At 39.1% G+C, this 25,105-nt stretch overlaps 2 protein-coding genes across 2 annotated transcripts in view; one reads left to right on the top strand and one right to left on the bottom strand.

The window, feature by feature from the left end:
- Nucleotides 1-25,105, bottom strand: part of LOC126647092 (aspartyl/asparaginyl beta-hydroxylase-like) — a 724,697-nt gene that overhangs the window by 574,959 nt on the left and 124,633 nt on the right. The gene's annotated exons all lie outside the window — the stretch shown is intronic.
- YTHDF3 (YTH N6-methyladenosine RNA binding protein F3) lies at nt 1,906-25,105 on the top strand. Its single transcript, XM_050328955.1, has 5 exons — nt 1,906-2,257; nt 4,253-4,277; nt 9,434-9,519; nt 10,792-12,384; nt 24,132-25,105. Exons 1-5 carry the CDS (start codon nt 2,234-2,236, stop codon nt 24,153-24,155), a joined length of 1,752 nt encoding a protein of 583 aa, XP_050184912.1. The 5' UTR covers nt 1,906-2,233; the 3' UTR covers nt 24,156-25,105.

The following is a 25,105-nucleotide window of genomic DNA, read 5'->3' as shown; positions in this document are numbered from 1 at the left end:
AGATCTACTAAAGGTTAACTACTTGATCCAGGTGTCATAAAAGAAGATCAACTTTAACCTTGCCAGCTGCAGTTTAAACCCATGATATTTTGTCTTGTTTGAAATGCATAAAAAATATTCGATGACTTTCTTCCTATCATATCCTAGCCTCATTCTTTTCAGTCTTGGCCTAACCAAAGCCATTTCTTTCAATCTTTCCTTTTAGAACCTATTTTCCAGATCCAGATTTATATCATCCTTCTTGCTTTCCTCTGTACTCCAGGGTGTTTCTTGATGGATGGTTGTCAAAATTACAAACTTCACTGCAGTGGAATAAAGAAACACCCTATAAGCCACACCTACACCAACTCTGGGTAACTTCCAGTATAATTTTACTTTTTGACAATGTTAAGAAATTATTTGCAACTATAAAATGACTTCATCCAGAACTGTTGCTTTCCCAAGAACCCATTGTGCAATTGCTAAACCAAACCAAACCACTTTACTTTGTGAAGAAAAAACACACACATACAAAGTTTCAAAAGGAACTTGGACTGAAGGTCTTGAGGGATGCCCCTTCCCACTGCGTTGACAGCTACACAATTGTGTTGGATTTAAGGCATTGTCTCCTCCAAACACTAAGCAGCATATGAACTGCAACGCTATCTTTTCAGACTTGAGTTTATAAATGCTTAATTCTCCCCTGTGGCATTGTTGAAGCAGTCTTGGATTTTACTGATGGCTGCTACAGAAAGCCCCTATACTGATTAAGGCCTGTGTAATTCATTAACAACAGAACTGAAAGCAGCTAAATAAAAATCCCACGCTTAACGAAGCATTGTTTTTTCTCCCACTAAACTCATGCCGAAGCACAGACTTCCAAGCGCTGGCCAGCAGTAGAGCAAAATGGGCACGGGTGGTAGGATAAGGGTTACGAGCAGGTAATCCTGCCATCCATGAGCTCAGCTGGCTGGAGGGCATAGCTACCCAGGGTTCTGGACTCCAGCCCAAGCTGGACTCCACTTACAGCCCTGCCCCAGGGTGCCGTGGGAGAGGTAGCGGGGCCACATGTGCCAGCAGCAGGACCCATCTGGAGTGCTGTGCCCAGTTCTGAGCTCCTCAGCACAGGAGGGACACAGAGCTCCTGGAGCGGGTCCAGCAGAGGGCAACAAAGATGATTAAGGGACTGGAACATCTCTCTTACAAGGAAAGGTTGAAGGAGCTGAGCATGTTCAGCCTCAAAAAGAGACGAATGAGACGGGACCTTATCAGTGTGTATAAATATCTAACAGGAGAGTGTCAGGCTCTTCTTGGTGGTGCCAACCAATAAGATAAGCCGCAATGGGCAGAAACTGATGCACAGAAATTCCACCTCAGTATGAAGAAGAAATTCTTTGCTGTGCAGGGGACCATGCATGGGAACAGATTTTCCATAGGGGTTGTACAGTCTCCCTCACTGGACATGTTCAAGAACTGTCTGGACAGAGTCCTGTGCCGTGTCTCTGGGATCACCATGTCTCAGCAGGGACGTTGGACCAGATGACGCCCTTCCAACCTGACCCACTCTGTGATCCAGGATAAGACGGTGGGCAGGAGCTGCCCGAGCCTCCGGCGGGCAGCAGCAGCCGCTCAGGGCGGCCAGGCCGGGTCCTCCCGCGGCCCCGCCGTCTCCCGCCCGCCCGGCACAGCTCCCGGCCCGGCAGCTCGGCAGCTCACGCGCGGGGGAGCGCAGGGACACGCCGTTCTCGCTCGCCTCCGAGCATTCCCGAGCCCCAGGCACGCTCCCGGCCCGTCGGAGGCGGGAGCGGATCCCACCCCTTCCACCATCCCAGTCCACCTCCCTGTTCCCGCCGCGCGCACGCGCGCTCCCACGGGGGCTCCGGCCCCGCCCCCCCGCGCCATGGGCGCGCGCGCGCGGCGCTGCTTCCCGGGCCACGTGACATGGGGAAGGCGGGGACGGGAAGGGAAAGGTCGGCGGCGCCGCCGGCGGAGGGGGGAGCGGAAGGTCAGGGCGGCGCGGAGCGGAAGTGGGAGCCGGAGCCCGTCCGCCATTGTGGGGAAGCGGAGCCCGGAGCGAGGGGGGGAAGCGGCGCTGCGTCCGGCCGGCGGCTCCTTCCAGCGGCAACCCGATCGACGGCGGCGGCGGCGACAATCAGGGGGAGGAGGCGGCGGAGGCGAGCGAGCGGCCCCGGCGTGCGGAATCACTCGAGGCCCAGGCGGAGCGGAGCGAGGGGATCGCGGCTCCCCGTGAAGAATGTCAGCCACCAGCGTCGACCAGGTAGCGGCCGCGGGGCGGAGGGGCGCCTGCCCGCTCCCTGCCTTTCCCTCTTCCCGGGCCCGTCGCTACCGCCGGCGGGGGGGGCGGCGGCAGGGCGGCCACCTGCACCTTCCCTCGCCGCCGGGGCGGCGCGGTCCGCGGCCTCTTCCCTCCCTCCTTCCCTCCCCGCTTCCTTCCCTCCCCGCCGCCATGGGGAGCGATGGTCCCTGGGAGCCGCGATGGCGGGCCCTTTTCCCGGCCCTATTTATAACCGCGGATCCGCCAGGGCCTCTCCGCCTCCTGCCCGACCGCAGGGCCCGTCGGCGCCCAGGTCGGCCCGCTCAGCCCGCGCCGCCGCCCGGCCCCTTTGTGCGGGACCCACCCGGGCTGGCCCTCCCCGCCAAGCCCCCCCCGGGGCTCCCGCTCCTTCGCCCCGCTCCGGGAGCGCCTCAATGCCAGGTTCCCCGCGGTGCCCGGCGCCGTCTCCTCTCCCCTGCACACCCCTAATTCCCTCTGGCTCCTCGTTACCACATCCTTTCTCTTCCTGCCTTTCACTTTCCTCACCCACCTCTTCTCCCTCCTTTCCCTCCAGCCTCCGCTTCTTCCACCAGCTCTCAGTTTATGTCCTTGCGCTGTTGGGCACTTTTTTTAAGTTGGTCTTTCGCGGAGCTTAGAATTTGTTATTTCTTTATCTTCGCTAGGCCTCTGCTGGGTTTTCTTTCAGGCTGGAAACGGTTCTGTCTTGGTGTCTGCTACCTCCGTGGGCTTCTGCCACTCCCCAAAAGTTTTGGCCCTGCAGTGTCCTGCCTCCTTTTATTTTCTCTCCGTGCCTTTAATGTTTTGTTTCTTTGGTCTCTGTGCATGCTCTTTAAGCACAGTTGCCTTTAAGACTTATTTCTAGCTCAGTGATCTCTTAGTTTGTGATTGTTCTGGCTTCCACGAAGGCTACTTCTTCCCAACTTTTCTAGTTCCGTGTATCTTGGTCTTTACATACCTTTGTGTCTGGATTAGATTTATCCTATAAAACGGGGTAGCTGAGATTTTTAAGGTTACAAAGATAGTTCTCTGGTTGTAGGAGAGGGAGGTGACTAACCAGTGCAGATTTAGAGGGAGCAGTGTTGTACAGTGTACTGCTAACTCTGAGACAGATACACGTGAAAGCAACATGGAGGTGGTTACCTCCTAAACTTTCAAACCTCTGAATAGTGAGCTCTTCGGGACTAAATGGAACCTGGAGACTCGTGCTCAGTTGAAAATATGTGAGAAGATGAATTAGATATTCATGGACTAATGTTTATTTTTCTAAACGATTTTATCTTGCTGTAGAGGAATTAAGGATACTGTAACTTGTACTGTTACATTGATTCTCAGTGCATGACAGATTAACAATGTTTTGTAATGACTAATCCTAAAAAAAAAAAAATCCCCCTTAAGGTATTATTTCATTGTGTGAAAGCTTCGTACAGGCTGTATCATTTTCTCAACATAATTGCCTAGGTGAAGAATGCACAACCTGAAGTTCAACCTGCAATATCAGTATATATTCCTTTGTATATCTAAAAAGCAAGGCATTGTAGTCAGTCAATTTAAAAGATGACATATCATAATGAAGTTCAAGAATTGTCAGTAATTAAAGCTACTAATTTAATTTTTTTTTTTACTCAATGCATTGTTTTTATGTTTATTGCTTATGTTTTTCATGGTGTGTGTGGGGCAATCAAAGTTCACTTCTTCAGTTTTTCAACACCATTTAAGCTTCATATGCTGTAAAATACTAGATTATTCCAATGGTTTTCTTTTTGTGAAATTCTGTCAGGTTTTGGTTTTGTAATATTTTATAATATTTTATATAATGTCACAGGATTTTTATAATAGAATGATTTTAATAATATTTTTAAATGATATTTAAGTCTAAAAGGGCTGAATTGGCAAATAAATGTAATTACCCTGAAGTTAATATTAAAGGATTCTAACTGAACTTGTTTTGCTTTTTTCCTCCCACTTTCCTGCATTCAGAGACCTAAAGGACAGGGGAATAAAGGTAAGTTAATACCTCAAATTTCTGTATAAATCTGTAATGTTGCTGTTTATGTAGGATCATGTGTCTTTAGACAGTCATGGGAAGAAGTAGCTGTACTATATCTTTTATTTCAGAGCAGGATGACAGGAAATTGTGTGTTATTTCCCAGCATTTTTACTGTGGCACAGAAGTGCATCAATTTAAAATGTTTTATTTTGCAAAAGTTTATTGTTAGAAGTTGGACAGTAACATAGTTACTTCTTTTTAGCTGACTTTGTGGTACACTTGTATAATCTCTTTTACCAGTACACCTTGGGTCTTTCTGTGCAGCGAACAGAATCAGAGGGAGAATATTTTGAATAGCTTCCCTAGTTTGCTATACAGCAACCACGTGACTAGTTACTCATATCTGAGCAGATAACATCACCTTCCTTATTCTCAAAATTTTTGTGGTCTTTCTTCATTTTAGCATCAGTATAGAATCTTCTATCAGTGTTTGTAGATCTTCTGCTTTTTCTGCTTTTTTCATATTTCTGTCAGCATCTTAGTTTTTAAATATCGTACTCCATGGGGTTTCTTTCCCACAAGGAAAGAAGGAACTACTAATTTCTACTAACTTAATATTCTTCTCTCTAAAATTGTTGGCAAGTCAGTTGTAAACAGCATCTCAGATTGTATCTTAGTTTCTGGTTTGAAATTTGTTTTCTTACTAACATTCCATTTGGAATTTCTTTTTGCCTTAACAGTGCACTTGGGCCCATTTAATTCTGAGCTGCTCAGCAAACTGGGCTATAGAATAGCATGCACACAGCTACCTTTGTGTGTTAATATACTCATTATACTTATGCAGATAAGAAACAATTTTTTTTTTTGGAGCTCAGGTACTCTTTGCCCCCCTCTGTTCATTATCTGAACTAATCTAATTGTTCTCTGTGAGCTGTCATTTAATGTTATTCACAATGTACTTATTCTATTATTCAGTCTATGTGCAGATTATCTGTTTCTTGTTACATATATTGCTTATGAGAGCTCCCAGACCTTGCTGAATTTGGCCTGTTTTAATTTCTCTGCATTCAGAGAAAAATGAACATGTGTTTACCTCCTCAGACCTTCTTAGGTTGATCAGTCTTGAATAATTTTTCTCTCATATTCTAATACCTTTATTTTTTTTTCCCCCGAACTGCAGTTTTTAACTACTTGATGTTTTTGCAGCAGTTTGTGGGTATACCTTCCATGTTACCCTTAAATGAGAAGAAAAATCAAATTCATTGTAGCAAGTAATTTGTGGCTTAACAATTACTGAATTTCTATTTCTCAGTTTTAGTGAGGTTACTGAGTTGCATCTGTTAGAGAATCATACAGGTAGTTTTTGAACTATATATATGTGAATTGGAGTGAAAATATTAAGCATTTCTATTTGGGTGTTATGTTGCAGTGTGTGAAAATGCACTAGTCAGCTCTACTTTGGCTTATTTATGTTAGCATATTTTTGTGTTCTATAATTTGTCACTGCAGTGGAATATTTGAATCAAAACACATCTCTCGGTTTGCTATGTAAGGAAGAGATTTTTGAATTTCTGAACTTGCATTTTTTTATGGAGTGCATCCTTTTAAATAATGAATGCTTCTGATGTATTCTCTTGGTGAGAATATGACTTCAGTGAAAACTGTAGTGGAACAGAGCAATAATCTCTGCTTTGTTAAATTATTTGTGTAATGTCTGCTTAGTGAAACTGTTATGATGTAGCATTAGATTAAAGGTCTGTGAGATTGAAAATGGTAGCACAGTGTAGCACGAGTAGTTGGCTTTGGGTTAGAGATTTTTTCAAGAGGATAAATTAAGTCAGTATCAGCAGTTCTTCCTGACCACATGTTAACAGAGTCTCTTTCAGTTGTCATGGTAGGTCTCAGCTTAAAGGAGCTTTGAAGGAAGATGTAATACTGAGTTAACAGACTAATCTGAAGTTTGTTCTGTGCATAAGAGTAGTGATGTTAAAAAGGGTGGTAGAAGCTGTCCACATGCCTGGTAGACTGAGAATGTGAGTGAGCAGTAAAAGGGATGTATGCATATTTCATATTGAAATGAAAAATATTAGACCTGTAAATTATATTGGGCGGTAGCTGATTTGTTTTGTCTATTAAAATGTTTTGGATGCTTTAATTGATAAATTGGTGTACTGTGCTGTTTCCCTTGACCAGAATTTGTGGGATTGACGTTTTAGTGTGTAGAACAGTACTATCCATCTGTTATGTTGGATATTAATGTTGGTATTTCAAAGACTTCAATGACTAAATCATCCTGTCGTGAAAGTTTTCTTATTCAACTTGTCAACTACTGTACAGTTGACATAAAGCATCAGAACTGACATCAATCAAATTATGTCCTGTAGGGGCATAGTGGTGGGGAGAAACAAAGCATTCCTGGAAATCCCTTTTTTCCGCTTTTGTTTATTGTGCCAGCATATCACACCTGTCATAGGAAGGTGCTGACTTGTTTTTTACTCTTATTTGTATATAATAAATTTTTGTTTTGTAGAAAGCTTAAATGTAATTATTAGGTTTAAAACAACAATGAAATGTTACTTGTTCATTTAGTATTTATTCTTCACATTAAGATGTGACAGCTTCTAATGAAAAAGTTATTCTTATGCCTTTGGCTAGAATTTATGCATTTTGCAAATGGTTATTCCAAGGACAGTAACAGTTAAAAGAATATTCCTTTATTTGATGAGTTGTTTCTTCCCAATATCTAATTACATTGTATATTTTCACAGTGTTTGTGGAAGTATATGGTATTTTATCATTGTATTGATACGGATATTTTTAGTATCTGTAGCTTAGTTTCAGTTAGCATTTTCATCACTACCCTGTTCAGTTGGAATACTTAATATGAGATTTTGGGAATGAGGCATTCATTTGCTCTTGTTAAATGTCTGTGTGGGCTACATTCTTCACTATTAACACATAAGGTAAAGTTAGAATGAAAAGCCAAAGAAACATGCTTCTAGTGATGCTGTTTCACAGGGAAATGTATGTGTTTACTAGGAAAAATATCTGTGTAGAAATATTTTGTCAGCAAAATGAGCAAGAAAGAAAATATATTTACGAGAATATTCCAAGTTAGTTGTAATGTCAAACCAAAAAATAATTCTGTCTTCAGTGACCTTTGTGAAACAATAAACACAGCACCTGCACGTTTTATGAAGATTAGCAGTCAGTATGAGATTAATTTTGATAGGACACTAGACTTGTCGTACAGCTGTCTATTCCTTTATTTGTGGTTGCATGCTTTTAAGAAACTTAGATGCTACTGCCCATGTTTTTCATTATAACAGAGTTGTATTTGAGCTATCTGTACTATTTGGTGAAGTCTAAGAAGTGGGCATGACGTGGACAAAATGTTTTGAGGCTCATCCCATGTGGAACTGGGCCAAATCTAAAGAGGAATGCAGTGTTCCAGTTCATTAATACATTACCACTGTGTGTAAATTAAGGATAATTAATGACCTTAACTGAAACTTTTCATTTATGGGGGAAAAGCACCCCAAACACCTAATTTTTAATTTAAATGTGGTATTTAATTAGGAGTATTGTTCTGTCCAGTTCTAGACCCTATTGTGCTCATCACTGCTGGTCATATTTTATTGTAACTAGTATAGAAATGCTCTGTACCAGTTTCTGATAACTGAAGTGCCAAGTGTTTTGAGTTTTAAAACTTCAAGAAGGTATTCAAAACACAAGTTGCTTTCTTCCTTCCCAGATAATTGCTTTGAAAAAAACCTGTATTCTCTTCTGTGTTAAATTATGAATTTTTACCTCTTTTTACCGCTGTCTGAAGTTAATAAAATTTTCCAGGATTTTGATTGTTCATTGTGATTATATCTATACCTTTGTCATTTTTTTTCAGCTAATTTCGTTCACTGAAGGCAGTTTTGTTTTAGAGGTGTTGAAGTCAAATGTGAAAAAAATTGAAATGACTTAGTCCAGGCAGCACTTGGTTTACAATGTGAGCTTTGTGTGGCAGCGCCCCTTTACCCAATGAAGCAGAAACCCCCCTCCTCCCTGACTCTTAAACACTAATTTCAACAAAGTTGAAGATTTAGTTACATGGTTGTATATGCTTTTCAGAAGCACTTGCTAAAGAGGGAAACCACAGAGTCAGCTCCTAACTCAGAGTCTTAAGCTGTCAGAAAATCTGCTGTTTTGTTGTAACTTCTGCTGTCATGGTTTCTGAGTGCACCTTACTGATCATTCTGAAACTTTTTTCCCTCACTAAACCTTTTTGTTATATAACACAAAAAAAAAGTTGCATTTGGAAAACCAGAAATTACTTTTTTTTTTGGAGAAGAGATCTTCATCTTCCAGTTGTATAATTGCAAGTGCTGGTTTAAATCCTTATTCTGGTTTGCACAATGGGAAACAGTGGAACTTAGCAGAAATTTCTGCAGTGTGGCTTTGTTTGAATAGTAGCCTGGGGGATGGTAGAGAGACACTTCAAGTAATTTAGGCAGCTGGAAAATTCCAGGTAGGTGTAATGCCTTAGATGAAATGAAAGGTAATAGGAGACCAAGAAGAGCAGGTAGGAAGAGATTCCAGCATATAGTAGCATATATGTTGGGAAAGGCTTGTAATCATCCTTTGGGACTTAAGCTCTTGTTTCTATCTTGCTTCATCCACCCAGAGCTTCAGAGATACCACTAAGGCAGTACAGTTATGTAGGAAATAGAGAGTTAAATATCTGAATAGTGGTGCCCTTCACAGTTGTCTTGATGGGTAACTGTCTTTCCTCCTAGCAGGAGAAAGCTGTATGTTGCAACTTTCCCCAAACCTATTGAATATGTCTATAGATCTGGTTGGTCTGCACATTTGCACTTGGTCTGGTACTTCTGGAAGCACTGGATTTACTGCCTGTGCAAATAAAAGTGTGTGTGTAGTTTTTGCTCTGTCTATGGATCTCAGGAAAGAATAGTCAGGAATAGTCTGTTCTAGTTGCCATCTTTGCAGACCTCTCCTGAGATCTGATCATGATGATAGGTAAAATGAGATGTTTTCTTTAAATTGGATGTGTGCTTGACAATAATATGTATTTCAATGCATAGGTGATCAGGAAGTGTTACCTAGATTAAAAGTGCAGCATGGATCTTCCAGAAAATATACTAATACAGATTTACTTTTAGTTTCAGTACAAAACGGTTCGATTCATCAAAAGGATGCAGTAAATGATGATGATTTTGAGCCATATCTAAGTAGTCAGACAAATCAGGTAAGTGAACATTGTTTACTGCCTTGAAGTTAATTTTGGTGTTCAACTGACTTCCAGACCTAATTTTTGGATATTTCTTAGCATTACTTACTTGCCTCAATATCCACTGAAATACAATTTTATATCGTATTTTGTCTTACCATGTGATATCTTACACAGGTAAAGTACTCCTAAGAATTGTGGACCAGCTTCAGTTAAAAAGCAATACTTTGATGTCTCCTGCTGTTGTGCTTGTGTTCTGGCTTCAAAAAGATGCAGTACAAGAAACTTGAGGAAAAAACAACCCAAAAAACCAAAACACAATCCCCAAACCAAAACCCAGCCCCTTACATTTGCCACAAAATTATCATCTGTTGGATGCAGTTCAAAACAACAGTTTTATTGGCTCTGAGAATATATTAAGTGCTTGGACATGATTTCTTTTGAAGGTGGTAGAAGTAGCTCACAGCTGATGGCATAATAGATTGAAACTTAATATTACTACAGCTTGGTACAACTTCTCTGCCAAGAAGTTAATGACTTGACTTTCAGAGCTGTGAGTTGCCTCTGTAGCCAAAAGTTTATATGGATTGTGTTAAGTTTGTAAGGTCTTGAGAGAGTGAAAAAGTGCAAATTATTAAAAAAACTTTGAGAATTTTGCTTTCCTTCACTTTTTTTCCCACAAGAATTCAACATTAAGGAGGCATCAGCTAGAGAATGATAATGTGCATTTTTTTCCCCAAAACAACATCAGAAGTCATATGGGCTAGTCCTTCAAATGTCTCAAGAAGTAAATTCTGTCATTTCCTAGGAGTTTATCTGGTGTAGTACTGATTTAATGCCCCTTCTCAATAGCATGGAAATGTTATGGTTTTATTGCAGCCTTGCATCCATTTCACTGTAATATTCTGTCGGTGTCTCCAACAGAAGTGAGAAATTTGACAGAAGCTAAGAATACCAAAACTTAAAATCATAGTTGCAGCTATTTTTCTTTAGTTATGAAAGTACAGTTGTTATGACTTGTTTTTTAAAGGTACTTTAAGCTAACTTTAAGTTATTTTCTTGAGACTGTGGGCATGGAGACATTTTTAACCTAGCTTAGTAACTAAAAGTAAAGATAGTATGTTGCAAAAAATGGGGCTCTTTAGTGCTTTGAGACAGTCCCTTGAAAAAAAATGGTCGTATCTGACAGATATCTTTTATGCTGGGAGGAATTGTGGAAGTTACAAGTGCATTAATTTTGCTTTGAGTGTAGTTGTCAATATTTCTGATTTTTATTTTATTTTCTTGCAGAGTAACAGCTATCCACCAATGTCAGACCCATATATGCCTAGCTATTATGCTCCATCCATTGGATTTCCATACTCTTTAGGTGAAGCAGCATGGTCAACTGCAGGCGACCCTCCAATGCCATATTTGACAACTTATGGACAGATGAGTAATGGTGAACACCATTACATACCTGATGGTGTATTTAGTCAACCTGGGGCATTAGGAAATACCCCTCCATTTCTTGGGCAGCATGGATTTAATTTTTTTCCTGGGAATGCAGACTTCTCTACATGGGGGACAAGTGGATCTCAGGGACAATCAACGCAGAGCTCTGCTTACAGCAGCAGTTATGGCTATCCACCTAGTTCTCTTGGGAGAGCCATAGCAGATGGACAGGCTGGATTTGGCAGTGATACTCTGAGCAAGGTGCCTGGGATTAGCAGCATTGAGCAAGGCATGACTGGACTGAAAATCGGTGGAGATATGACGGCTGCTGTAACAAAAACTGTAGGTTCAGCTCTGAGCAGTACAGGTATGACAAGCATTGCAGCTAACAGCGTGCCCCCAGTTAGCAGTTCAGCACCTAAACCAACCTCATGGGCTGCAATTGCAAGGAAACCTGCTAAACCTCAGCCGAAACTCAAGCCTAAAGGTAATGTAGGCATTGGGGGCCCTGCTGTACCGCCACCACCTATAAAACACAACATGAATATTGGAACTTGGGATGACAAAGGGTCAGTGGTAAAAGCACCCCCAGCTCAACCAGTACTGCCTCCTCAGACTATAATCCAGCAGCCTCAGCCATTAATTCAACCACCACCACTGGTGCAAAGCCAACTGCCTCAACAGCAGCCTCAGCCACAGCAACCACAGCAGCAACAAGGACCTCAGCAGCAGGCCCAGCCTCACCAGTTGCAGCAGCAACAGTTGCAAAACCGCTGGGTAGCTCCTCGTAATAGGGGTGTGGGCTTCAGCCAGAACAATGGAGCTGGTAGTGAGAACTTTGGTTTAGGTGTTGTATCTGTCAGCTCCTCACCTTCTGGTGTGGAAGTGCACCCAGTGCTGGAGAAACTAAAGGCCATAAACAACTACAATCCCAAAGACTTCGATTGGAATCTGAAGAACGGACGTGTGTTTATAATCAAAAGTTATTCAGAGGACGATATTCATCGCTCCATTAAGTACTCTATCTGGTGTAGTACTGAGCATGGTAATAAGCGCTTGGATGCTGCTTACCGTTCTCTGAATGGAAAAGGCCCACTCTATTTACTCTTCAGTGTGAATGGCAGTGGACACTTTTGTGGAGTGGCTGAGATGAAGTCTGTTGTGGACTACAATGCATATGCTGGTGTCTGGTCTCAGGATAAGTGGAAGGGGAAGTTTGATGTCAAATGGATCTTTGTCAAAGACGTTCCCAATAACCAACTGCGGCACATTCGCTTGGAAAACAATGACAACAAACCGGTTACCAATTCGAGGGACACTCAAGAGGTACCCCTAGAAAAAGCCAAGCAAGTGCTTAAAATAATTGCTACTTTCAAGCATACCACCTCAATCTTTGATGACTTTGCACATTATGAGAAGCGTCAAGAGGAGGAGGAAGCCATGCGTAGGGTAAGAAATCAGTGTCATTATAGTAGCTCTCCTGTTTATTATGTTTTTGAAAGCCTTGTTTTTTATTCAGCTGGAGTTTCTGTGTGCAGGTGTTGAATCAGAAAGTTGTGCTTTTTACCCAAAGTGACTGTACTTGATAAAACTGGCTCTTAGTGAAAAGATTTAGTTTCTCTTAACTTGTCTGTTAGTGCAGGCATGTGTTTGATTGCAGTACTAACATAGGCCTGAATAAGCAGACATCTGACATGTTCTACTTCTTCAATTTAAGTGAAGACTGATTTGACTTTATTATCCATAACTGAAGTCTTGTAATTCAGATTTTTACAGTTTCTGGATGTCATAAAAAGGACCAAAAATTACAGAAGCAGCTTACTTTATTTAACAAAGCATTTTGATTCTGCTTTAATTAAATGTTAACAGCATGATTACTGTGAAACGCAGGTTTTCCTCTAGATTCAGTTTGTCTTTTGTGAAACACAGAAGCAATACAGTGATGACTTATACAGTGTCAAAATCATTTTTGGACCTTTCTGATAGTGTATTTCCTAAAAAAGTAATGTGTACTTTCCATTTCTGCAAAGAAGAGTATACATGTGATAAATGTGATAAACTTTAGTTTTGAAGGTATTTCGGGAAACTAGACAAGGCAAAAAGATATTTAATTCAATCTGGTTTATAGTACCTGTCTACTTTGTCTTGCGTGTACTCTCCCTAGTCATAACACTTGTGTTCACCATTTACTTTTCCTATATTTACTTTCTTTCCAGACTTGCCAGTAATGGTAAGTACATGATTTGTCTCATGGTTAGAAACATTTCAGGAGCTGTTGAACCAGTTAGATGATATGCAAGTATTCAGAAATGGGAATTTGTAGCAGTGCAGTTGGGTGGTAGTGATCTCTGTTCATCCTGTCACACCACCTATGGAATAAAAAAACCCAAAAGTCTAGGGTTTAGGCTAATTAGTGGCCTTGTGACCTGTGAAGTTGTGAATTTGTTCACTTGAAGCTGACACAATTCTGACTTCGCAGCTTCATTACTTCTGTTAGGTTTCTAGTACTGCAGTGGTTTCACCACTCTGCACATGTCTGATCTTTCAACACACGTTGTATACAGACCAGTGTCGGGCATATCCAAAATGAGTTTTATCCCAAATCAGTTTTATTGCATGGCTCTGCAATAAATTGTTGTGTTGGCAGTTTTCTGTCATTTGGGGGGTAGATGAATACCTAGTTGGGTGTGTAATGCCTTTTGAAAATTTTCTTATTTTCTAAAATAAAAACTGAAAATGCCCTACATTAGTGTTGTTACTTCCATGTTAACTTGATTATGGGATGATGGACTGCCTTCTTAACTAATATTCAATGTAAGGGACAAACTTTGACTTTTTCAGGTTTTAGTACAACTTTATCAAGTGCAGCATTGTTAGCTGGTCAAGGGACTTGACTGTGCTGGTGTGGCCCCACCTCGAGTCCTGTGTGCGGTTTTTGGCACCACAATATAAGAAAAACATAAAGCTATTAGAGAGCATCCAGAAGGGCCACAAAGATGGCAAAGGTTCTAGAGGGGAAGCCGTGTGAAGAGGAACTGAAATCACTTGGTTTGTTCACCCTGGAGGAGACTGAGAGGCGACCTCAGCACCACAGTGTATAGCTTCCTCACAAGGGGAAGTGGAGGGGCAGGCACTGATCTTTTCTAAAGTCTGACCAGGCAGGACCTGAAAGAATGGCCTGAAGTTGTGTCAAGGGAGGTTTAGGTCAGATAAAAGAAAAGGTTCTTCATCCAGAGGGTAACTGAGCTCTGGAACATGCTCCCTAGGGAAGTGGTCACAGCACCAAGCCTGACAGAGTTCAAGAAGTGTTTGGACAATGCTGTCAGGCACATGGTGTGATTCTTGGGCTGTTCTGTGCAGGGCCAGGAGTTGGACTTCCATGATCCTTGTGGGTCCCTTCCAACTCAGGATATTTTATGATTCTGGGATTGATTGTGATTTTGTAATGTTTCAGGAGAACTAAGGTTATAATCTGTCTCTATAGCCTTCATGTTTCAGTATTTTATTAATTTTTAAAGTTTTAAGGCACTGTACAAATATACTGGTGTGCTTCAAAAGGATCTACTTTTGAAACTTACCAAAGGAATCATAATTCAGACATGCCCTAGCAACTCAGGAAGATTATGTTTTATTTGTGGTTTTGTTCACTCAGTAGTAGGCGAAAGCCACAGAATTTAATGGAGAGGGGGAATGTAGGTTATTGGAAGTGTTTCTATGTATGTTAAACTTAAAATTCAAAGTACTAATTTCAGCATTTAGTAGGTCTCTAACGAGATGACTGTGATTATGCATATTTGTGTAATAAAGGAACATTGCTGTTTCCTTTGATATCTTCTGGTAAAGCATACAGGATCTGTGTGACTCAGGTACTGAACTCTGCATTTCTTTGTAAACAGTTACCTTTCTCTATACTATTAAGAGAAAACATACTTGTCAAGATACTTGCACAGTAGCCATTGGCTCTTTTACAGCATCATACAAATTGGTTTTATGACCAATTATGAAAAATTGCTTTAGAACTGTATAGTTAGTTTCAGGTTTTGTCTTTGTAGATGGATTTGAGGTATGCCTTAAGCAAATAAATATGGACTTAAAGTATAGAAAATCCAAATTAAACTAATGGGATTTACTAAGAGTTCATCTTTATCATTCTCTTATGACTGAGTGTTGATTTTAAATCTCTGGGTTTCTTCTTTTATCACACAATGTACAAGCAACCTGTCTTTACATTGTAAACATACTCTTTTATGATTCAAGTTTCAAATGCAACAATTAGTATTGTAAGGTCTGGTTTATGGTTAATTGAGTAATCCTTTATTACCTAGTGCCATTTAGGCTTTTCTGGAGCTGTGTTAATATATGTGCACTCTCTACTGCCAGTAAAACAGTGTAAATTTGGTTTGTGCTCATTTTCTTTGGCAGCTGTGCCAGTCACTTTGTTTCCAGTGTTTTGGTCATGAAAAACGTGCTTATTACTGTTAATAAAATATTAAATACATCAAGCAGCAGTAGTCAATTCCATGTTCCTTGAAGTTCAGTTAATGTTTTGTTGTTGCATAGGTGATAACAAACTTCCATACAGCAAGTGATCTAAACATTGTAAACAGCGTATGATTTAGGGATTTAATTTAGTTTATAACTGTTCATCATTACAGCTAACTTATCCTAAAAAAATTGGTTGTAAAAGTTTAATTTTAACAACTCAGGGGGATCAATTATTCATTTCCAATATGACCTGGCAGTATGTTTTATTAAAATATGACAGTATACTTGTGAAAAAGCAAGGAATAGTCTCTGATTAACATGAAACTTCAGTAACTTTGCCATTTGATAAAGGTTACTTACAAATGACTATGAATAGTCTCTTTAACCATAAATATTAGAATTCTAGTGTCTACCAGTGTTTGATGTGACCCTGGTATCTACAGGGCAGGGTATCTATGGTTGAGGTTGTGCAGTAATTGTTCCACACTTCTCTTACGGTTCTGGTTCCAGTAGCCTATTTTAAACATACAAATGCTGTGATCTTTTACCAAAGGATCAAAGAAATGAGTGGTGTTTTTCCTGAGTTCTGTCAGATGTATATTGAAATAATCTGGAATGCCCTTAGTCCTGAGTTAACTGCTGCCTTGTGACGTAAATATGTCTATTTGTATGTGTATTACTTAAAAACATGTTTTATTGTCTTTCAGCAGGAAGTTGTATTGATAAGATCTAAAAAAAATGAAGATAAGTCTTAAAATATGGCTTTGAAGAGGACATAATTACATTTTAGAAAATAGAATACATTTTAGAAAATGAAGACCCTCCATCTGTAGTATTAGTTATGCCCCTGATATTCAGTAAATATATGAATGAAATTCATATGTTTATGTATGACTGATTAAAAATGCAGTTTTTGGAAGGCAGCAACTTCCTTGCCCTCATGTGGTGGTTTATTAACCTGCAATTACCTGTTACCCTAGGACTTCTTTTGGTGCTTTTTGATGGAGAATTCTGCTTTTGTTCCATACATTGGAAAAAAAATACCGTGGTTTCATGTAACTGTAGAATGTTTTAGATATTTTTCTTAGTGTGATAGTCCAGAAAAATAATTAATTTTAGTTCATGAGAGAAGAATTTAGTATATATTTGTTTATCTAATTTGCATTTGAAATATTTTTACTTTTCAGGAAGCTTCTAAATGACAGATGAACAAGCATTTAAAATGTTAGCTTCTTCCTGTTGTACTCTATGTCTTGTAATAGGAATGCTGACATATCTAGAACTTCCTGACTCTCAAAAGCAGTAATTTTTCCCCTCCGTCTTTTTGATACTAATGTAACTTTTGTTTCTCTGGTAATTAGGTCGTAATCAGGCTACCGTGTTAAGCAGTGTAACTCCTTTCCTTTCCAGGACATTGCTGACTTTATACTTCATTTGATATTTCTTTAAAATATCTTGAAAGAAGGGAGAAGATACCCATTAAGAGTGCACTGTAAGCAGTTCTTTCCCTTAGCCCCCAGCCAGAAAGTACTAGATTATAATGTCGAAATCAGATATAGATACATGCACAGCCCTTGTACAAGTCAAGGAAAGCAGGTAGTTGACCAAAATTTTTAATGCAGTTGAGTATTTGTACTAGACAACATTTAAAAGTTTGTGTATTTATTTACATCTAAAAGAAGTTAATGTAATAAACATGAAACCCTCTCAAACAGCTTTATGTAATATCTTCTGAGAAACATATGAATTTCCTGTATGCTTTTTATGATGTTTCAAGGGACGTTATTTTGCAATTTCCTTGAACTTCATGTTTACCAACAGTTTCATCTTCATAATTGAAAGTGATATTGCAGGTCTCACGGCTGAGAAAGTAGAAACAGGAGATGGTTTGTTCTCCCTTGATAATCATGAGATGAATATGTACCCTGGTCATGGGAGAAGAGGATTATTTGGAGCTAGAATAATTTTGGACATATTGCTCCAGAATTTCCTTCCAGTGATGATGTACTTACTTACTTTTCATTTGCTTTTGCATCTTTAGTCTTTTCAAAACACTTAAAAATGAGCTGCAAGTTCTTACGTTACAGAGAGTTCAAATGTGCCTGATCTCTGTGCATGTGGTAGTCGGTTGTTTCTGTTCCAAGGTAGGGTTTAGAATTCATTAGAGGGTGGGTATAGTATGGAGAGGTCTGGATGTTATAATGTGGTCTTGTATAGAGTGACTGTGTAGGAGTTTGAGTAGTGGTGTGGCCTGCCTTTCTCTAGGGATGATGCAAGAGGGAAAGTGCAGTATTGGGCTGTTGAATAAAGGAAGTGGAATGTAGTTAAACTCATAGGCAGTCTTAGTTCATAGCAACACTTGTATGGATCTTGTCACATTTTTCTTTTTGGTTTGAAATCACTACCTGCAAAATCAAGCATACAGTCTTTTACAGAGTGGATTTAATTTCTCTGACTCTGGGACTTGAAAGACCAATTTCTCCTGTAAGATAGGGACCCCTATTGGAAAAGCTAGGAATATCAACCAGGTGGTTTACCTTAATGCTCAAGAGACCAGTCACTCTTTGGAATCTAATGCTATAATGTTTTTAAATATCAAGGTAGCTGACTAAGACAAGACTTTGAACTTGAATTGAGCTGGATCTGTGACAGCTGTACCTTTTTCTAAAGCAAAGGAGTAATTCTAAATCTCTTATTCCAGACCAAAAGCAAAACCTTTAGTATACACAAATAGTTCTTAAAATTCATGATGTAACCTCCTGCTTCCTGCTACATCTCCTCAGATTTCAGTGCTCTATTAAAAACAACTTGACTAGAACAGTGATGCTTTTCCTGCACTTAGCAGGGGAGAAATATGCCTACATATTGCAAGGAAGTCTCAACCTATGTGTCTCTTCACAAAGTACTTCAGCCTTGCTTCATTGATTCGTACTGCAGATGGGCTAGTTAGCAGGAACTCACTGCTGGTGGTGCTTTCCTGGAAAAAATGGCACTTTAAAATATACAGATCTTGTGTGTCTATTAAAGCTGTTCTGTAGATTCAGCTGAACTAGGATTGCTTGGTTTATATCAATTGATTTGCTTAAACCTTCATATTCATTTAGTTGAAATGTGATATTACTGAAATTATTAGTTGCTAAGCTGTTTCAGCCCAGTTCTGTGTTATCTTTTTCAGAGGATTGGTTGTGTAGTTAATATTGACAGATAATTGTTGTTTTGCTTCTGTACCCTAGGGGTTATAGTCAGTTGTGAAAAAATAAGCATAAACTTGCACGTTCATTGCATTTCCCTATAAAATATAATGGGAAACCAAGGTAAAATAAGTCCGTGTTTCCTCATGGTAGATTGGAATTTGAGTTACACATGTGTGCAAAGAGTGTGAGTGGTGAGGCTTAAAGAAAATTTACCTGAGAAATTCTTCCCCAGTGTATTTTATAAGCCCTGCAGTGAATGTCATTTTCCTTTCCAAGACTACTATAGATTCCTTAGCAGAGCAATTAAATAATATGTTCTTGTTGCTTTGGGCATCTGAAAAAAATTAACAAAGGTGTCAAAGTCATCTTTCTGCTTGTTTTGCTGGGACAGAGGTCATATATAGATTTAGTGAGAAGCTATTGTCAGTCTTCAAAAGCCAATGTTATACTGTGAGCATTGTGAACAAACAATGAGGATCAAGAGGCTTGGGGGTCTATGTGTGGGGTGGGTTTTTTTGTGGGTGTTTTTACTTTTTAATGAGCTTGGTAAAATGGCTGTCTTGTAGCTAATTAAAGTCCAATATTTCAATGTGTGGTGATGTACACCACTGCAAGGAAGCACTTGCTACTTGTAGCTAGAATTAGCTGATCAGTCACTGAAAGTATCTGCCTGGGAAAACAAGACGGGAAGGGCTTTTATGGCTCAGGGGTTTCAAGCTTGATTTCTGCAGAGCCTTTTCTTTTTGTGTGTTATTGTATGATGTCTTTAAAATAGTTGGGTTTCGTTCTCCACCTATGCCTTCTGAAAGTTTGTACCCTGTGGAATTTCAGATGTGGATTAAGTTCTTACTGCCTTTATCATTACCATAATAAAATAATATGGTCTCTCTACATTCTACTAACAATGCATGAGTCTGCTCAAATTTAGTTATTTACCTTTTTACTGTAACTTATTCACATTTTTTTTCCTGTTGCTAAGTATGTTTCAGAGACTGAAATAAGTAAAATACCTTCAAAACTAATAGGAAGAATAAATAAATTAGAAGTCTAGGTCTTGTAGCTTTTTTGGAATTTCTTAATATTTATATGCTTGAAAACCTTATGTCTGTAGTTCAAATGAACTGCAGTAGCAGGGTCTCAGATGATTCATAAGACTTACCAGGAGAAAGAGCTACTCTGAAGTTGTAAAACCTCATTCAACTTTGTATGTTAACTTTGATTTTTAATTTGTGCCTTGTGGTTTTCATGTTGCGTTAAGGAATAGAAGATAATGAATGTTTAGGGAGGGGAACTCCTCAGGAAAATTTCTAGGTCTGTGTAAGAATTGTAGAGATCCTTCCCTCCTATCTTCCCAGAATTCCCAGAAGTGCTTCTCAGAGAAATGCATTTAAATATTTTTATCTGGTTCTGAGATAATATCTGTGTTGAGAGATGTACCCTCTCTAGTTTGGAATTCAGGAGTGAGAAGTTAAAAAGAACTGATATTTTACACAATTTTAAAAGTTTCAGTAATCTGTTTATGTTAAGAGCCGATGATATCCTTGTCATAATTGGAGTAAATGATTTCTGGCATTTTTCAGTTTTCTCAGTAATCTTTTTTTGTTGTGGTTCTCAAGCACTAAAGTCAATGTTTATGCTGTCCTAGCTGTATTGGTACACTGGGGTGAAATGGTTTTCAGATTGTGACTGATGCCATTAGTAAATGAGATTGCATGAACTTTGCTGTGGGTTCTTCTCACCACCTCTACAGCTGCCTGTTCGGGCTCTGCCAGGTGTTCCTGCCCACGCAGCGCAGTTGGCAGAGGAGAAGACTGCCTGTGCCTCACTTCACAGAATGCAGTCTGACATGTTAGCTTACACTGCAGATGAGCAGGGCTTTTAAGTTGAAGATGAAATCACAGTTTGCAGTAAAGCAACTTCTGAAGCTGTTGAAAGAATGCTACCTCCTGGGAGAGGTGCAAAGCAGACAGCTCCAGGCACGAACGCTTTAAACATTGCACTAAGAGGCAAAGGTTTAGCAAAATTCTGGTGGTCTTTTGCAAGTATAGCTGCTAGTACTGGAGATGCTGTGTGGGAGCTCTGCAATTTGCCTGTGCAACCTTGCAATCCTGGGTAGCTTTCAAAATGGGTACCTTGAAATGCTTACACTTGCAACTGCTATAAAAATTCAGCCAAAGATGCCCTTTCAGATCTTCCCTTAAGTTTCAGTTTGTGGGATCTTTGAAAAAAAAATATACAACAACCAAGGACTGTAGTAGTTTCTTCTTGGTCTTATTAGACTATATTTACGTTATGACAACTTAAATGAGGCTTTTTTTGTTTACCTTCTGTGTGATAAAGAAATCCAAAAGTCAGTGTTGTGTGCATCTCAGTATTTTTTTTTCAAATCAGACCAGGAAATGTTTTTGAGGCTTTGATTTTTGAAATTTTGTTAGCATAGGGATTTCATTACATCTGAGGATAAATTACATTGCTGCTTCTTTTTCAGCATGGGATCATTTGATTAATGCCCTGAATTCAGAGAACTAAATTTTGGAAGTAAATCAGCCTCACAGTTAAGACCAAGTTAATTCCATAGTTTGCACTGGATTGATGCACATTTCTGTGGCCTAAACATTTTTTTGAGGTTCTCCTTCACTTGGTGTTGCTGGTTTGTGTAGAAAGTTATTTGCATGTGTGAAATCTGCTTAGCACATGGTCTGCAGCTGGCAGGTATGTTTAACTAACCCATATGTTCCCACATGGTTCTAATTCAAATGGTACTTACTTTCCATGTCCTGGTAATAAAGCCCTCTTAAAGCTGAGTAACCTGACCCTGGTGAGTTCTGAAGTGAAGTTAGCCTTTGGTAGGGAACTTAAATATTCAGAAGCTTTTCATCTGGGAGTAGTGCAAGAGAGGGGACAAAAGTTTCGCTTGGCCGAACAAAGAAGAAGAAACGAAATTAAATGGGTGAAAGAGAAATGTAGGGAAATCCAGTGGGTTATGCCAGAAACTTCCTCTGCTCTTGTGGTGGAAACCTTCTGGGGATAAAGTCTTCTGCTAGTTTGTCTATAATCACCAGAAGAAAAATGCTTTTTGAGACAGGAAAACACTGATTTTGGAGTATGATCTGACTTAAGAGTTGTAGGGGTGTTAGTTTTTGAGGGAAGTACCACTGCCTGGGGTTTGAATAAATCAGGTCCTCTTTCTCTCTGTTTTGCTGTACAGATACCAAATGTCACCGATTACAAGTATTAAAAAAAATGTACTGTTCACTTGCATTGAAAAAATGTCAGGTTTGCATGCCTGCTTTAAGTATTTAAATATAAATGTAGTAGTATGTATTTTGAGACTATAGGAAAGGTGTGCTGATGTTTTGAAGCCTTCTTCCTCTGTAGAATTCAAAAAGGACATGAAATTTGCAACACATCCTTTATTTCATCAACTGGAAACTGGTAGTCAGGATATCATTCATTTTCTGCTTTGAATTTTTATAAATGGATTTTGAGTTCAGTGGCTTCACAAAGCAGCAGGTCGGTCAGTTTGCAATGCAGAGTCTTTCTAGACAACTGAATTCAGTGGTTACATATGTAATACTTGCAGATGAACAGGAGCCCATGATTTTAGTTCTATGCAGGTTGTATTTAAAATTGTTTAATATAAAACATCAGTATTTTAACATTGCAGTTTCATAGGCTTCTACTGAATACCACAGTAGTGTTTTATCAACGCTGTGTAGTTGTTGCAGCTGAAGTCTGCTGATACTTAGAATAATAATCTGAGATGTGCATGAGCAGGCTATTTCTGCATGCCTTACATACATAGTGAGCTATGAGGCCACTGATCACCTGTTTTCAGCCTAGAGTGCATTGTTACCATAACAGTTTGTGTTAATTAATGACTGGTACTATAAATCTTATGTTTTAAAAACAGTATCCTACTGTGAAAATATTATTCATATCTTTTTGAACTAGGAAAAAATGATTTCTAGCAGAATAGTGCAAGTGCTTTAAATACATGGAAGTTCTACCCTAGCAAATGCCCACTCTTAGATACACAGCTTCTGGGATCATGAGCTGCTTATTGGGAGCAAGAACAAGCTTTACTTTTTTGGTGTTCATCTTGAAGCAACTTGGTTTTTCTTGGAGGTGACTAGATCACTAGTAATAACTAGTATAAATGTTTCGTATCCTCTTCTTTCACTACAGTGTCTTTTTAGCAGCATCTGTGTGGGTTCATAAGCTAATTTGAAGTTTTCCTTAATACTTTCTAGCATAATGAAGTTTCAACGTGGTATTGGATCAAGTGGTTTTGAAATAATTGTTCAGATGCCTCCTGGGTTATTTTGTTTTTCCCTGCTATGTTTATGTTCCATTTGTAATGTGCTGTGTGATGCAATAATAAAACGTGGGGAAGTATTTTTGTAGTTTTTATTCTATGGGAATGGGAACCTACCTCTCTTCCATGCAGATATTAATACATGTGTTTAAAGTGCTCAGTTGTACAGATAAAGAGAAGTGTTATGGAAAATGCTATTGGAAGATAAGGTCTAGTTTTTTACGCTCAAGCTATAGCATTTTTTTACAGGCTAGAAGATATATTATGAAAGCAACAAGATATAGTTTGTTGATCCATTTTTATTTTTTACCTAGAGGTGGCCATAATGGTTAAGTGTATGTTTACCTTGGAACAAAATACAGAAGACAGAGGATGATGATAAAGCACTGAAAGTGTTATTTATTCTGTTAGACTTGTAATACAGAGTACAGATTTGTTAGTCCCTGACAGAGATACAGTGCAATTAGTATTTCAACCCTTAATGCCAAGTGTGGCATCTTGCAATGCAATGAGGGCTTTGTAGGTGAGTATGGCCTGGGCTGCAGCTCAGGCTCACGTTCAAGTGAGTTTTCTTGTAGCCGTTCCTATCTCACTGATTTTCAATTTTGTTATTGAAAGTAATTTCTAAAAAAAATATGAATGGCCTTTTAAAAAAAAAAAATTTTTTTTCTTTCCGTTTGAGCTTTTGTATGGAGGACAAGGTATTGGGCCAAATAGTTCCTTTACCTTTTGATCTTAGATACTCTGAAACATTTTATTATGTGGGGCTTTGAAGGAGATACCTGTGAAAAGCATATTTTTTCAGGGATATAATGTGTGGAGAGTAGAGCATTTTTTGACAAGCAGAAGATTGCATTGTTTATAGGTCCCTGGTCTCCTTACTAAGTTCACTTTGTGCAGTATATTTAATTGTAACCTAATTAAAAGTGACATTATAACTCTTTTCTTCTTCATAGCAATTTTCTGGAACATGCTTGCTTTTTAGGTTGATATGTAGTTCTGTGTTTCTTTTTAAGGAATTGATTTAAACTAGATAATTTCATGTTCTTGAAAATAATTGAAGCTTTTTTTTTGAGAGCTTGTTGCCCAGTTTAGATAAATTGCAAGCAATGAAACTGCTGTAATGAGAAGAAAGCACATAATGTTGATCTGTGTTTATTAATATGATTTTCCTCTTTTTGTCTTTGTTTTTTTTTCAGGAGAGAAATAGAAACAAACAATAACTATATGGAGATGTCCTGCTAGAATACAACACTAATGATGTAGACTCTGGAAATGCCTAATATGTCTAAGAAGACGTTATTAAAGCTTTTTTCTGCTTAAGGTGACATCTTTGAACACTTTAACACGAAATTGACTCTTCTTGTAATGGTTCTCATCAGTGCATCTGCCCTTATACTCTCTCACCAAACACACTTGAGAACTGTACCTTCGTCAAGCACTTTCTGTCCTGAAGCTTTTACCAGTATCTGCTGTCTTTTGTATTTATGCATCCTAGCTAAGGCACAGGAGACCGAACGAATGCAAGGATTCATTAACTCTTTGAATTTGTTAAATACTAACATTTAACCATTAGAAGTGGTTCAATGATGTGAGATTCACATTGCTTCAACTTAATTTTTTCTTTGTTGTAGTTTTTTTAATTGTCAGTTTTTAGCTATTCAACAGATTAAAAGCAAATCATGCCATATTTAGTCCTGGAGTAAAACTCGAAGTCTAAATGTTCATGTGAAAATTATTGTAGTAATCTTTTAATATGGCAAAGCAACTCTAAGCTGCAGTTTAGCCAAATGAATCGTAACATGAAATTATATTAGGATGACATTTCCCTTGTTTCAAACTGTTTGGTGTAAGAGAATATTGATATGCAGCTTGGTGGACACCACCAGTTAATGCACATTTCTTTATTTTTTTCCTGTAACATGTATACTGAAAAAAGTGCATTTGTCTGAGGAACTGTTTGTTTGCTACCACTCAATGAATCTCAGTTTTGAGTAAATGTACCTCAGTCTAAATCAGACTTTTTATGACCTTTATAACTACATTTAAAATAATCTTTAATTCCTATTTCTGGGTGTTTGCAAGCCTGACAGATTGCTATCATGAAAGTGAAAATTTACTCCTCTAGGTGATTCACTAGCTAAATAAACATAATTCTTGTTTAGCAAGCATA

The sequence above is a fragment of the Myiozetetes cayanensis genome, unplaced genomic scaffold, assembly GCF_022539395.1.
Source record: "Myiozetetes cayanensis isolate MyiCay16 unplaced genomic scaffold, myiCay2020 scf1, whole genome shotgun sequence".
In the NCBI taxonomy this organism is placed as follows: Eukaryota; Metazoa; Chordata; class Aves; order Passeriformes; family Tyrannidae; genus Myiozetetes; species Myiozetetes cayanensis.
The sequence above is the reverse complement of the archived record's forward strand: the minus strand, read 5'-3'. Positions and strand labels throughout refer to the sequence as shown.

Excerpts from the sequence above, each read along its gene's own strand:
- YTHDF3 (XM_050328955.1), top strand. The coding sequence starts at position 2,234 with ATGTCAGCCACCAGCGTCGACCAG. Across the intron at positions 2,258-4,252 it reads CAGCCACCAGCGTCGACCAG|AGACCTAAAGGACAGGGGAA; the intron begins GTAGCGGCCGCG and ends TCCTGCATTCAG. Across the intron at positions 9,520-10,791 it reads TAAGTAGTCAGACAAATCAG|AGTAACAGCTATCCACCAAT; the intron begins GTAAGTGAACAT and ends ATTTTCTTGCAG.